Source organism: Ranitomeya variabilis, chromosome 4 (assembly GCF_051348905.1).
Source record: "Ranitomeya variabilis isolate aRanVar5 chromosome 4, aRanVar5.hap1, whole genome shotgun sequence".
In the NCBI taxonomy this organism is placed as follows: Eukaryota; Metazoa; Chordata; class Amphibia; order Anura; family Dendrobatidae; genus Ranitomeya; species Ranitomeya variabilis.
This window is the reverse complement of record NC_135235.1, coordinates 623,323,823-623,338,044: the sequence shown is the minus strand read 5'-3', so window position 1 is coordinate 623,338,044 and position 14,222 is coordinate 623,323,823. Positions and strand designations below refer to the sequence as shown.

Sequence of the window (14,222 nt, the reverse complement as noted above, 5' to 3'; positions counted from 1 at the left end):
TGTGAGCAGAGGATGTGAGATTAGGCCGGGCTTGGGGTCGGGTGGGTGACTACCCCGGCAGGATCTCTATTCGTGGTCTCCCAGCTTTCCTTGTGGTTGATTTCAGATGGTGTTTGGAGAGGTTGAGTGTGTGATGTTTGGTGCTCACTTTCCTTTTGGTCATTTTCCTTTGGTTTTTGGATTTTCCATGGATTTTAATGTCCACCCTCAAATCTCTGCAGCTTACGTTGTGTTCCCCCCGTGTCCGCTTTTCTCTTTCATGACGCCGGTGTCCATCTTTCTTTACAGTCGCTTCCCCTGCAGTTGATTTCCCACATGAAAGCCGCAGCGTGAGCTTCGCTGGGAATAGACGGGAAGAATCTTCTGATCTGTGATCGTTTCTCTTCCATGCGTACTCTGGGTTGATCCCCCTCAGGCTGTTCTCTATAGAAGCATAGGATTTCAGCTCTGGAGGGAATCAATGACTGTGTGCACACTGCAGCATACATCATCCTTTTATCTCTGGCTCGAGGACTCATTCATGGGAGATCAGTGGGGGTCCGATCTCCAAGACACCCACAGATCAGACTGTGGAAGGAACAGAGTCTAAAAGCAGCACAGATGATTTCAGGAGAGGAATGTGCTGAATTTGCAGCTGTTCGAGGTCTAGAAACAGCACAGAGTATTTCAGCAGAAGTGTGCCAGGCTGAGAACTGCGCAGTGGATGTAGAAGGGTCATCAGCAGCACAGAGTATTTAAGAAGAGGGTTGTCCTAATCTTGTGGATTTTCACAACTTGGGGTTTGCATGATGGGCTCCCCAGCAGCACAGAGTATTTCAGGAGAGGAATGTGCTGAGCTTGCAGATGTTCATGGACTAGAAGCAGCACAGAGTATTTCAGAAGATGAGTACTCCAGGCTGAGATTTACATAGCAGAAGAAGATGGGTGTAAAATCAGTACAGAGTATTTCAGGAGATGAGTATGCCAGGCTGAGAGTTACACAGTGGTCATAGCTGGGTCTGGTGACAGCACAGAGTATTTCAGGAGGTGAGTTTGCCAGGCTGATAGTTACATAGTGGACGGAGTTGTGTTTGTTGACAGCACAGAGTATTTCAGTAGAGGAGTGTGCCAGCCTGATAATTACATAGTGGGTGGAGTTGTGTTTGTTGACAGCACAGAGTATTTCAGAAGAGTGAAAACCTTGAGGCAGGCTACCATCTAAGAGTTACAAGGCAAAAGGAGCATGGTTTCTCAGCAGCACAGAGGATTCAGGAGCGAAGTGTGCAAGGAGCAGTGTCTCTCAGCAGCACAGAGTGTTTTCAGATTATGCTGATGATATGGAGGATCACAGACTAAAGGTTACCTGGTAGAAAGAGGAGGAGACCTGAGCAGCTGAAGCCGCTCCCCACATAGGGGCGAGTTACCCCACTTACTACCCATCCTGGTGCCTGATATCTGCATGGCCATACATACTTGCCCCACTAGGGGGAGCTGGTTCCTCAGCAGTGCAGGCACACTGAGGAGCACAGACCTCATCATTGATCAGGTGTCAGCTCTTGGGGTCTCTGCGGAGCAGCTTGTCCTGGCCGCCGCCACTATTCATCCTCCGCACTGATTCAGCACAGAACTGGAGACAGACATTTTGTTCTGGGAGGGAAATACCTCTGTACTAAAACTTCACACTTTCAGATATGATGGCGCCGAAGGACGACAGCGAATATCCGAGGCCCAATTCTGCATTCACCGCTCTGATTATTATTCCACATGTCACCGAGGCAGAGGGGGAGCTGTAATGGAGAAAAGCAATCACAATGCTTATGTATGAGAACATTCAGCTCCGGAGACCATAGATTTGTGGAGAAACGCAGCAGCACAGTGAGTGCACCAGCAGAATAGTGAGTGCAGCTCTGGGGTATTATACAGGATGTAACTCAGGATCAGTACAGGATAAGTAATGTAATGTATGTACACAGTGACTGCACCAGCAGAATAGTGAGTGCAGCTCTGGGGTATTATACAGGATGAAACTCAGGATCAGTACAGGATAAGTAATGTAATGTATGTACACAGTGACTGCACCAGCAGAATAGTGAGTGCAGCTCTGGGGTATAATACAGGAGGTAACTCAGGATCAGTACAGGATAAGTAATGTAATGTATGTACACAGTGACTGCACCAGCAGAATAGTGAGTGCAGCTCTGGAGTATAATACAGGATGTAACTCAGGATCAGTACAGGATAAGTAATGTAATGTATGTACACAGTGACTGCACCAGCAGAATAGTGGGTGCAGCTCTGGAGTATAATACAGGATGTAACTCAGGATCAGTGCAGGATCAGTAATGTAATGTATGTACACAGTGACTGCACCAGCAGAATAGTGACTGCAGCTCTGGGGTATAATACAGGATGTAACTCAGGATCAGTACAGGATAAGTAATGTAATGTGTGTACACAGTGACTGCACCAGCAGAATAGTGAGTGCAGCTCTGGGGTATAATACAGGATGTAACTCAGGATCAGTACAGGATAAGTAATGTATGTACACAGTGACTGCACCAGCAGAATAGTGAGTGCAGCTGTGGAGTATAATACAGGATGTAACTCAGGATCAGTACAGGATAAGTAATGTATGTACACAGTGACTGCACCAGCAGAATAGTGAGTGCAGCTGTGGAGTATAATACAGGATGTAACTCAGGATCAGTACAGGATAAGTAATGTAATGTATGTACACAGTGACTGCACCAGCAGAATAGTGAGTGCAGCTGTGGAGTATAATATAGGATGTAACTCAGGATCAGTACAGGATAAGTAATGTAATGTATGTTCACAGTGACTCCACCAGCAGAATAGTGAGTGCAGCTTTGGAGTTAAATGCAGGAGGTAACTCAGGATCAATCCCATTGATATGTTCAATGGGATTTAGATCCGGACTCATTGCTGGCCACTTCAGAACTCTCCAGTGCTTTGTTTCCATCCATTTCTGGGTGCTTCTTCAAGTATGTTTAGGGTCATTATCCTGCTGGAATATCCATGACCTAGGACGCCAATCCACTGTTTTGTCACTGAGCACTACATTGCGACCCAAAATCCATTTGTAATCTTCAGATTTCATGATGCTTTGCACACAGTCAAGTCACCCAGTGCCAGAGGCAACAAAACAATCCCCAAAACATTTGAATCTCCACCATATTTGACTGTAGGTACTATGTTATTTTCTTTGTAGGCCTCATTCCGTTTTCAGTAAACAGTATATTGATGTGCTTTACCAAAAAGGTCTATCTTGGTCTCATTTGTCCTCAAGATGCTTTCCCAGAAGGATTTTGGCTTGCGTACATATTGGCAAGCTGCAGTCTACCTTTTTATGTCTCTATTAGCAGTGGGGTTCTCCTTGGTCTCCTACCTTAGTGTTTCATTTCATATAAAATATCGAAGGATAGTTTGTGCTGACACTGTTGCACCCTGAGCTGCAGGACAGCTTGAATTTCTTTGGAATTTGATTGGGGCTGCTTATCCACCATCCGGACTTTCCGGCGGTGCAACATTTCATTAATTTTTCTCTGCCGTCCATGTCCAGGGAGATTAGCTACAGTGCCACGGGTTGTAAACTTCTTGATTATGTTGGAGATGGACTTGTAACCTTGAGATTGTTGATATTGTTCAACAATTTTAGTTCTGAAGTCCTCAGACATTTGTGATCTCCTCTTTCTGTTCTCCATTCTTCTTGTAGCACGCACAGACACACAATGCAAAGATTGAGCCTACTACTCCCCTTTTTATCTGGTTTCAGGTGTGATTTTCATATTGCCCACACCTGTTACTTGCCAGATGTGAGTTTGAACGAGCATCACATGCTTGAAACAAAGTTGTTTACCTACAATTTTGGAAAGTGCCAATAATGTTGTCCGGACCATTTTTGTGTGAAATGATGACCAATTTGCCTTTTTTTGTGTTGTTCCCATACACACAATGGAAATAAACATGTGTATTACAAAACAAGCGCAATTGCAATAATTTTCTGGCTTTTTATGTACATTACAGGATATTATGGATTTGGCCAGGGACATATTTTAGTTGTCGGTCTCCTCGCCCCTTACTGGTGGTGCAGTGAGTCTCTCGGATACTCCTCTATCCTCTCGCTTTACCTTTTATTACACACTACAATAACAAGCTCCAAAATGATCCCCTTTTATTGTTGGCATCCAGATGGCGGATAGTAAAGGTGACTGTGGCGGTGCAGCAGCAGCTTTTTCACGGCCCCTCGCTGGCTGTGTGACAGATTTGCTTTCTCAGGCGAGGAATATTGCTGCGTATTTCTCCTTGCCACGTTTATTGGGATTGTACCGCTGGGTACGGGTTATTATTAGTCGGGATCCGTTGAGATTAATGAGAGGAGACTACAAACTGTTATTTCTGGAAAGAAAACAGCGCTTAATAATAGAAGCGTGATGGATCACGTCGGGATGTTCATTATTCGTCTGAAGCACAACTTCTAACCTCTGCAGTACCATAGAGCTAAATGAGAAAGTCCAGGCTGCCACCACTAGGGGGAGCTCACTGCATACAGATTTATTACTCAATGGGAGGGTGATCTGTGTACAGTGAGCTCCCCCTAGTGGTGACCCTATCTGGAGGGGCACCAGGGATTTTGTTTTTTATGGAAATTCCATAGTCTCGAATAGAAAGAGCCAAGAACATCAGAATTACACAGCCCCCTTCTCCTGGGAGTAAGGTCCACAGTGGTTTACGGGTTGTCACCCAGCTTTCCTAATGTCCTCAATAGCTCAGCTACTAGATATCCTATAGGAGGGTGGCATGTCATATAACTAGGGAAGGAACCAGGTTTGGGAAAGCTGTGTGGAATGATGCGTACATTGGAGATCCTATATGGCATGTCATCCAGCTTTCCTACAACCCTGAATGACAGATTTGTCAGGGATTATTAGAGTATGTATCACATAGCTAAGGCATTGCAGTCCAGAACATGGGGAAGGTAGGTTACAACCATTATGGCTGCCGATTTCACCCAGCTTTCCTAGTGCACCGAACGGCCGATCTGCCTTGTCATAGAATCAAAACAGTGGATATACGGCATACGTAAAAATGGTTTGCTAGTAAGAAGTTTGGAGACGCTGTCTGACAACCAATAAGGGTGCACTACAGCTTCCACATGGGACATCACCTAGCTTTCCTAGAGCCCTGCATTACAGATATGTCTAGTAAAGCGAGTACAGGAGGGGGGGATCTATCAAAAGAGATTTCCCAGTCTGGAGTTTTGGCTAATGGGCTGACATCTACAAAAAAACCGCCTTACAGCTTCTGCAAGCGATATAACCCAGCTTTCCTAGACCCCTGAATGGCCAGTCTTTCTAAAAATGCAAGTAAAACGGGCTTATGACACAACTAAGGAGAGGGCTAACCTTGGGAAAGCCATCTGGTAATCCGTATATGTGCCTTACGTCTCCTGCAAGGAAGCCACCCAGCTTTCCCAGTAACCTGAATGTCGTACCTGAAATGCAATTAAAGCAGAGACGGCATCACACCATTATGGGGGCTGCCAGACTGAGCCCTCCAGGAGACGTCACCCAGCTTTCCCAGTGCACTGAATGCCCAATCTCTCTAGTTATACATGGCGGTGGATTTATGCTATAACTAGGGGCTTGAGAAAGCTGATTGGCAACCAATATGGGAGCGTTACATTTCCTGCAAGGGTTGTCACCCAGCTTTCCTAGTGCTCTGAATGCCTGATCTCTCTAGTTATACGTGGCGGAGGATTTATGCTATAACTAGGGGCTTGGGAAAGATGATTGGCAACCAATATGGGAGCATTACATTTCCTGCAAGGGTTGTCACCCAGCTTTCCTAGTGCTCTGAGTGGCTGATCTCTCTAGTTATACGTGGCGGTGGATTTATGCTATAACTAGGGGTTTTTGGAAAGGTGATTGGCAACCAATATGGGAGCGTTACATTTCCTGCAAGGGTTGTCAGCCAGCTTTCCTAGTGCCCTGAGTGGCAGGACCAGTGAAGATGTAAGGACAATGGAACAATCAGCGACTATCAATCTGTCCGCAAAGCATCAGTCCAAACCAGAGATAAACCTGCTCCCGACACTCTGATCTCTTTTTATCGTCTTTGCCGTGTGAAGTTTTGCCGCAGGGGTGCCCGCAGGTCCCGCTGGGGTGTCACCACCTCACACTGGGCTAGTAATCTTGCCCGAGGCTACCGGAGCAGTCAGTTCATGCATTATCCAGCCCCCGCCGCCGCCTCTGGGGACCGATCGCTCCTGTCTGTCGGAACATTCTTGGCAAGATGCTTCCAAAAACAGCTCGAAAATTAATTACAGCTGTTTGGATTTATTGAGAATGTGCCCGCTTCTTTCATGCCTTCTGGGTGGCTATTAAGCGGCGGTGGGTCCCGCGGGAGAGCGGGGGTGCAGCTAGCTGTTTGTTAGGGAGCCCAGGCACCTGGCCAGGAAGGGGTTAAAGCCGTTTGTCAATCATCTGTTTTTTTTGTTTTTTTTTTCTTTTTGGGGCAATATTTAGCCTCCCAGGTCCATCATCTGAAAAAGAAAAATGATGTCGGCTGCCAGGAAAGAAAATATCAATAAGCGGCTGCGAATGCAACTGAAATAAGTGGCATCACACCCGGGCTTTGTAATTGGCCATAGGGCGGCTGCACGCCTCGCCGCAGGGGGATATTATCCCCCCACGCCATTAAATCTAATTAAAGGTTATTTTTATATAATTGACTCGCCGTTCTGTATGGGATTCATCTGTGTTTACTGCGCCGCTGCTTTTCCCATAGAATAACGCTGGCAGTTTTCTCTTTCCAGGGTGCACTCCGCTCAAGTGTGGGCGAGCGGTGACCGACGCTGTGATCACCCAAGAGGAGGCCAAGAGGATGTGGAGGTAAAGTCCTGCTTTCCCGAATCCTAAAGATCCAGAAGGGAAGTTAGCTATTTATTCCTGTAATGATAGGGCTGGGGAACTACAGGGCCCAGCAGGTCTTCCTTTTCCTTACTCAACCGTGTGGGATTAGTAAAAAGGGGTCACTTACTGTGAGTACAAAGGTAAATCACAATGGACTGGTGACGCCAGATGAATGTAAAGGACAATATGGCCGACAGTAGTGAGTGGAGTCAATAGATTGGTTGCTCACTCAGTATTTCCCCTGATAAGCGTGCACGCTCCTACAGCTCAGCCATCGCTCCTGCCCCACTAAATACATGCATGATCACTGAGCATGAATGTGCCCTCTATGGGAAGAGGAGGATAAGCTGCTGTCAGACACCTCTGCTGTCAACTTATCTTACCAAGAACAAAAGGATCAGCTAAAGTACAACATGCCTGATCTTTATGGGGAAAACACAGCACATATACATAAGATCGTTACAGAGTGGGGTCACCAAGCGCTAAGGGGCAGAGGGCAGAAAGGTCACCAATGCTCCTAGACCTCCTCTGGGATTACAATCAGCACAGCACTGTGCCCCGCAGCTGCACGCAGCCTTACATCACCAAGCACAATGCCGAGCGTCGGATGGAGTGGTGTAAAGCCGCCACCACTGGGCTCTGAAGGCAGTGACGAATTGCACTTCTCTGGTATCTGATGGACAAGTATGGGCTTGGTGAATGCCAGGAGATCGTTACCCGCCTGACACATTGTGCCAGGGTTCAGCCGGGAGGTGAGAAAAGCTCCTGTAGTGTAATGTGGAGGGGCCACATACTTTTCTCCATATAATGTAATCCATATTACGGCCGCTCTGTGCTCTAATATCACAGAGGAAAGAGATTAAGAATTAGTTGTAATAATGCTGGAGATTTTCCAGCGGATTCGGCAGGACTGCTCCTAATTACAGACCTCGATCACCCAGCGGGGGCGCGACAGAGCAAATATACCACAAGGTGCGAGGGGACGGGAGAGAGAAGTGATGGCTGCGCACAGACCCTGCTCTCCGCTCGCCCTCTGTATATTGCTTTTCTTCTTAGAAGAATGACATTAAGTTCCCTCATTTAGTCACAAGGGCACCCAGGCTTCTCCTAAATGCAAAGGTGGGAATAGCCACAACGTCCAGGGTCCTAAGACTCCGCCAGAGGGGCCACTGCTTTCATTGGGACCCTTACAGGATTGATGGGGTAAGAGGAATAAGTCCGCTGCCCCAATATTGGGAGGGGCACAAGTCTTAAAGGATTTTCCCACCTAAGTTGTAATATAGGGAGTTGTGCTTATGACCCCTCTCTCACCAGTGACAGATTTAAAGGGGTTCTCCACCACTTTGATATTAATGACAGGTCATCAGTTTCAGATCGGTGGGGGGGCCCGACATCCGCTCCAACAACAGTCATCAATATCAAAGTAGTGATGAACCCCTTTAAAGGTTTTTTTCCATAAACAGCAAATTATCATCTATATACTGGATGGATGATAAATGTTTGAGATCCCAGCTAATCGTGAGTGCCGAATGTGATCGCAGCATTACTGAGCATGTGCGACCGTCACTGCTCTAGACAGTGTCTGCAGCAGTGGTCGCACATGCTCAGTTCACGTGGACTTAGGATCGGTGAAGGTCCCAGCGACCATGTTTTAATAAGAAGCATGACAGCCACTTATAATGGGTTTTTTCTCTGTTATTGCAACTCAGCTGGATTGAAATGACTGGAGCTGAGCTGTAATACCGCGTACAACCTGTGGACAAGTGTGGCGCTGTAGAATGCAAAAATCTGTTTAATAATGCAGATTTAGACAAGGAAATACTACTAGTAGAATGATTTAGTGCGTGCACTTTTATGGAGACGCTTGAATGACAACTTAATCTAAAGGAGACTCCGATAAAATCAGTATATCTGGCTTCTGTTCTGTCAGCGGGGGCCGCCGGCTTCTGTTTCCAGTTATGGATGAAGGCATCTGGAAAATAGTTTCCAACCTTCTGTTTCTTTAAGCCTGAAAGCTCAGGACCCTGTATATAGACTGAAGCCTGAGCTGTGAGACCCCCCATTGTCCTGGCCTGCACCGTCGTGCCACTTCTCAGCTCCCGGTATAACCTTACACCCCGGCTCCTGGTATATACACACAGGCTCGCACGGCAGCAGGTCACCGCGGCCGCCAGCGTCGGCTTCACCTTCAGATGTGATTACAGCCTGTGTTTTCTTACAGGATCGCTGAGGCTGGATTGTCCCTCGGAGGCTCTGACGGAGGGGTGAGTATTGGATGTCAGCACTGTTCCCGAGCCCCTCTGGCTGTGCAGCAAGGAATCCGTACTGTGCTTTCATAGCGGCGTGCAGAGATGGGCCCATCCATCGTAATCCTGGGTAATACACCTCGCAGGCTGAGACCGCATTAACACTTACATATCAATCATATCAGCTCTGCACTATTTACTTACATGGAGCTGAGCTGCAGTACCAGACTCAACCTGTTGATAAGGGTGGCGCTGTGTTTGGAATAAGGCAGATATATATTTTTTTTAGTCCTGTCTTCCTTTCTTGGTAATTGATAAATTACCTTTACATTTCCACCTGCTACATCGGAACCTTTGGGCCTTTAGAGAACCCATTTTAATACATGGCTATGTAGATGTAGGGGACTCCATCCAGTCCACTCCATTCAATCCTGACCGACGCAAGGTAGAATTCAGGATCGCTGGAATCCCAGCAATCAGATATTTATCATTTATTCACAAGATGTTTTGGGGGAAAACCTCTTTTGAGAAGTATTCGCCTTTGAACAATGCCTACTTGTTATAAGGTTCCTTTAACAATGAGCTAATCACAAAGAACCCCCATGATGAGACCTCCGGCGATCAGTTCTGATCTGCCAGTAAGCCTGTCTGTGAGTGTTTGATTTCTCTGCAGCACCACCGCTGGAGAAATGAGGTATTACACAAGGTCCATTCAAATCAATGGGAAGTGTAAGGCAGGAGACAGGACAGGTCTTCCGACGAGAGAAACAGGCGTGTGATAATGGGTTTTCTAAACTGGTCAGCCCCTTTAATGGATTGTCCAGGAGGAGACACTTCTTCACAGCTAAAAGGGAGCAGCACCAATATGAATGATGTGCACGGATCATATTTATCTGGTGAATTACTGGATTAGCATTAACTAAACCAATTAGAATGGTACCTACCATGGGCATCTTGGGCATGGAGCTTTTACCCAATACCGACGCCATCTTTGTGATGGAGGAGGAGCAAGTGAACGGCAACTTGGGTAATTATGAGCTGCAGTACCTGACACTGGCCATAGACTACAGTGGCGCTATATCTCGGAGAAAAACAAACAGTTCCTTTTTTTTTTCTATTAAACAACCCTCATTTTTGTTCTCCATTCTTCCACATTACAGAGTGACAGTCACATCATGCGAGATGAAATCCGCCTCTCCCAGTGTTATCCTGTGCCTCCAGGGTTAATCAGACTGCTGTGAACCTGTCATAACATTTCCGGAATCTCCACCGCAGGAGCTTCTCAGTACTGGTGACACGATGGGCAGCTTTGACATTGCAGTGACAGCCACACAGCAGCGGACATGACTCATAGCAGGAGTCAGGGAAGCTCAGAAATACACGTGGCCCCACCAGTGTTCTCATCAGATAGGATTTTTTTTGTTACTATTTATTTATATAGTCCCTATAAATAAGTATTGTCATATATTTCCTGTAAAAACAAGCAATTTTGCAATTTACTGCTTGATAAAATTGAGAAATTCTTGAGATATTAACACTTTTGTTTACAGCCTGTTGCCTAGGATACCGACCACCGATGCTGTCTAACCGGCAGGCTCTGTGCTGCAGTTAGCCGGGATAAGGTGTTAACTGCACATTCCAGAGATTCTGGAGAGCTTTAAAGCAGCTCACAAGCTCGATAGAAAAGAGCTTGTAAGCACTGCGCAATTCTCTGCTGTCTTGAAATGGTGGTCAGTCTCCAAGGCAACAAGCTGTAAACAAAAGTGACATGTTAATATCTCAAGAACAGCTGAAAATTTTCATAAATATTAAATTGCTTGTTTTTACAAGCACTATCTGACAGTGAATGTGGGAATAACCCTTTAAAGTGAACAATGCCTTTAAGGGATGAGATAGGTGACTTCCCCTTTAAGTCATTAATTCCTACACTTTCTCTTCCTGGCGTTAAGGACTGCTCGTTCTCCAGATCTGGTCTCAGATATTGATCACGAGCTCGGCTGGTATAAATCAGCGCTCGTTCCTTTTTGACAATTCTTTAGCACGCTCCTCTCCTCCCATCATCACTATTGACCTGTTCTGCTTCGCCTCATTTATCCATCTGTCAGCTTCCTATTATAGTTTGTTTTTGCTCCCCGTCCCAACATTTTGAAGAAGCTTTTGGAAAGTATGTCCGCTGCGTCTCACGATCTCCTTTTCCAAGATTTATACAGTTAGGTCCATATATATTTGGACAGAGACAACATTTTTCTAATTTTGGTTATAGACTTTACCACAATGAATTTTAAACAAAACAATTCAGATGCAGTTGAAGTTCAGACTTTCAGCTTTCATTTGAGGGGATCCACATTAAAATTGGATGAAGAGTTTAGGAGTTTCAGCTCCTTAACATGTGCCACCCTGTTTTTAAAGGGACCAAAAGTAATTGGACAGAATCAATAATTTTAAATAAAATGTTCATTTCTAGTACTTGGTTGAAAACCCTTTGTTGGCAATGACTGCCTGAAGTCTTGAACTCTTGGACATCACCAGACGCTGTGTTTCCTCCTTTTTGATGCTCTGCCAGGCCTTCACTGCAGTGGTTTTCAGTTGCTGTTTGTTTGTGGGCCTTTCTGTCTGAAGTTTAGTCTTAACAAGTGAAATGCATGCTCAATTGGGTTGAGATCAGGTGACTGACTTGGCCATTCAAAATATTCCACTTCTTTGCTTTAAAAAACTCCTGGGTTGCTTTGGCTTCATGTTTTGGGTCATTGTCTATCTGTAGGATGAAACGATGACCAACCAGTTTGGCTGCATTTGGCTGGATCTGAGCACACAGTATGGCTCTGAATACCTTAGAATTAATTCGGCTGCTTCTGTCCTGTGTCACATCATCAATAAACACTAGTGACCCAGTGCCACTGGCAGCCATTTATGCCCAAGCCATCATACTGCCTCCGCCATGTTTTACAGATGATGTGGTATGCTTTGGGTCATTAGCTGTACCACGCCTTCGCCATACATTTCTCTTTCCATCATTCTGGTAGAGGTTGATCATGGTTTCATCTGTCCAATGAATGTTCTTCCAGAACTGTGCTGGCTTTTTTAGATGTTTTTTAGCAAAGTCTAGTCTAGCCTTCTTATTCTTGATGCTTATGAGTGGCTTGCACCGTGCAGTGAACCCTCTGTATTTACTTTCATGCAGTCTTCTCTTTATGGTAGATTTGGATATTGATACGCCGACCTCCGGGAGAGTGCTGTTCACTTGGTTGGCTGTTGTGAAGGGGTTTCTCTTCACCATGGAGATTATTCTGCGATCATTCACCACTGTTGTCTTCCGTGGGCGCTCAGGTCTTTTTGCATTGATGAGATCACCAGTGCTTTCTTTCTTTCTCAGGATGTACCAAACTGTAGATTTTGCCACTCCTAATATTGTAGCAATTCCTCAGATGGGATTTTTCTGTTTTCTCAGCTTAAGGATGGCTTGCTTCACCTGCAGGGAGAGCTCCTTTGACCGCATGTATACGTCACAGCAAAACCTTCCAAATGCAAGCACCACACCTCAAATCAACTCCAGGCCTTTTATCTGCTTAATTGAGAATGACATAACGAAGGGATTGCCCACACCTGTCCATAAAATAGCCTTGGAGTCAATTGTCCAATTACCGTTGGTCCCTTTAAAAACAGGGTGGCACATGTTAAGGAACTGAAACTCCTAAACCCTTCATCCAATTTTAATGTGGATACCCTCAAATGAAAGCTGAAAGTCTGAACTTCAACTGCATCTGAATTGTTTTGTTTAAAATTCATTGTGGTAATGTCTATAACCAAAATTAGAAAAATGTTGTCTCTGTCCAAATATATATGGACCTAACTGTAAATGGACACTTTTTTTGTGTCGGGGGCAGAGCACATCCCTACTGCTCTTCAGACCCACAAAGCTTAGATATATTTGCACCATCCTATGGCCAATAGTGTTTCCTATGTTGGTGCACTGTACCTTTATTTATTTATTATTTTTTTCTTATATAGTGCTATCATATTCCATAGCGCTTTACAGACCTTATCATCGCTGTCCCCAATGGGGCTCACAATCTGCGGTAAATTCAGTATGTCTTTGGAGTGTGGGAGGAAACCAGAGTACCTGAAGGAAACCCACACAAAGATGAGGAGCACATACAAACTCCTTGCAGATGTTGTCCTTAGTGGCATTTGAACCCAGGACCCCAGCGCTTCAGTGCTAACCACTGAGCCACCGTGCTACCTTTAGTTACAAACCTGACGTGGGAGGCACAGTACGGCATGTGCACAGATGTTATCCCTGCCCTTTAGTATAAGCTATTTTTGCTATGTTTTCGCTTCTTCAGTATATGCTTTTCTCTGTCCAGCATTTTAGTTCTTGCCTCTGCTTCAGTCCTTCAATGTTTCTTCTGTTCTTATATCTATACTTTTAACTCCTGTGCTCTTTGATCTTTGCCCCCACTTGCCTTTAACTCAATACTTCTGTCTCCTCTTCTCTTCAGTCTGTGCCTCTGTTACCTCTGCCCTTCAGACTATACCTCTGTCCCTGCTGCCCTTCAGTCCATACCTCTGTCTCCCCTGACCTTCGGTCTGTACCTCTGTCTCCTCTTCTCTTCATTCTATACCTCTGTCTCGGCTGCCCCTCAATCTATACCTCTGTCTCCTCTGCCTTTCCGTCTATACTGCTGTCTCCTCTGCTCTTCAGTCTCTACCTCTTTTGTCCCTGCCCTGTAGTCTATATCTCTGTCTCCTTTGCCCTTCAATATGTGCCTTTGTCTCCCCTACCCTTCAGTCTATACATCTGTCTCCTGTGCTTTTCAGTCTACTGTAAACCTCTGTCTCCTCTGCCCCTCAGTCTATACCAATGCCTCCTCTGCCCTTCGGTCTATACCGCTTTCTCCTCTGCTCTTCAGTCTCTCACTGCCTTCCTCTCTCCATTGTTGTCTCCCCCAGCTTTCTCTCTGTTTTTTTGTCTCCTACCTTTCCTTGTAGGTATTTATCTCCTTACCTTTTTCTTTGTCTTTGCCCTCATTTGTTTCTCTCTAGACCTTTGTCTCCACTTCGTTTC

At 45.6% G+C, this 14,222-nt stretch overlaps 1 protein-coding gene across 1 annotated transcript in view; it reads left to right on the top strand.

Moving 5' to 3' along the window:
• Positions 1-14,222, top strand: part of OGFOD3 (2-oxoglutarate and iron dependent oxygenase domain containing 3) — a 77,446-nt gene that overhangs the window by 12,426 nt on the left and 50,798 nt on the right. The window contains exons 3-4 of the mRNA XM_077253507.1: positions 6,815-6,890; positions 9,133-9,175. Coding sequence (XP_077109622.1) covers positions 6,815-6,890; positions 9,133-9,175 — 119 coding nt within the window. The remainder of the gene's footprint in view (positions 1-6,814; positions 6,891-9,132; positions 9,176-14,222) is intronic.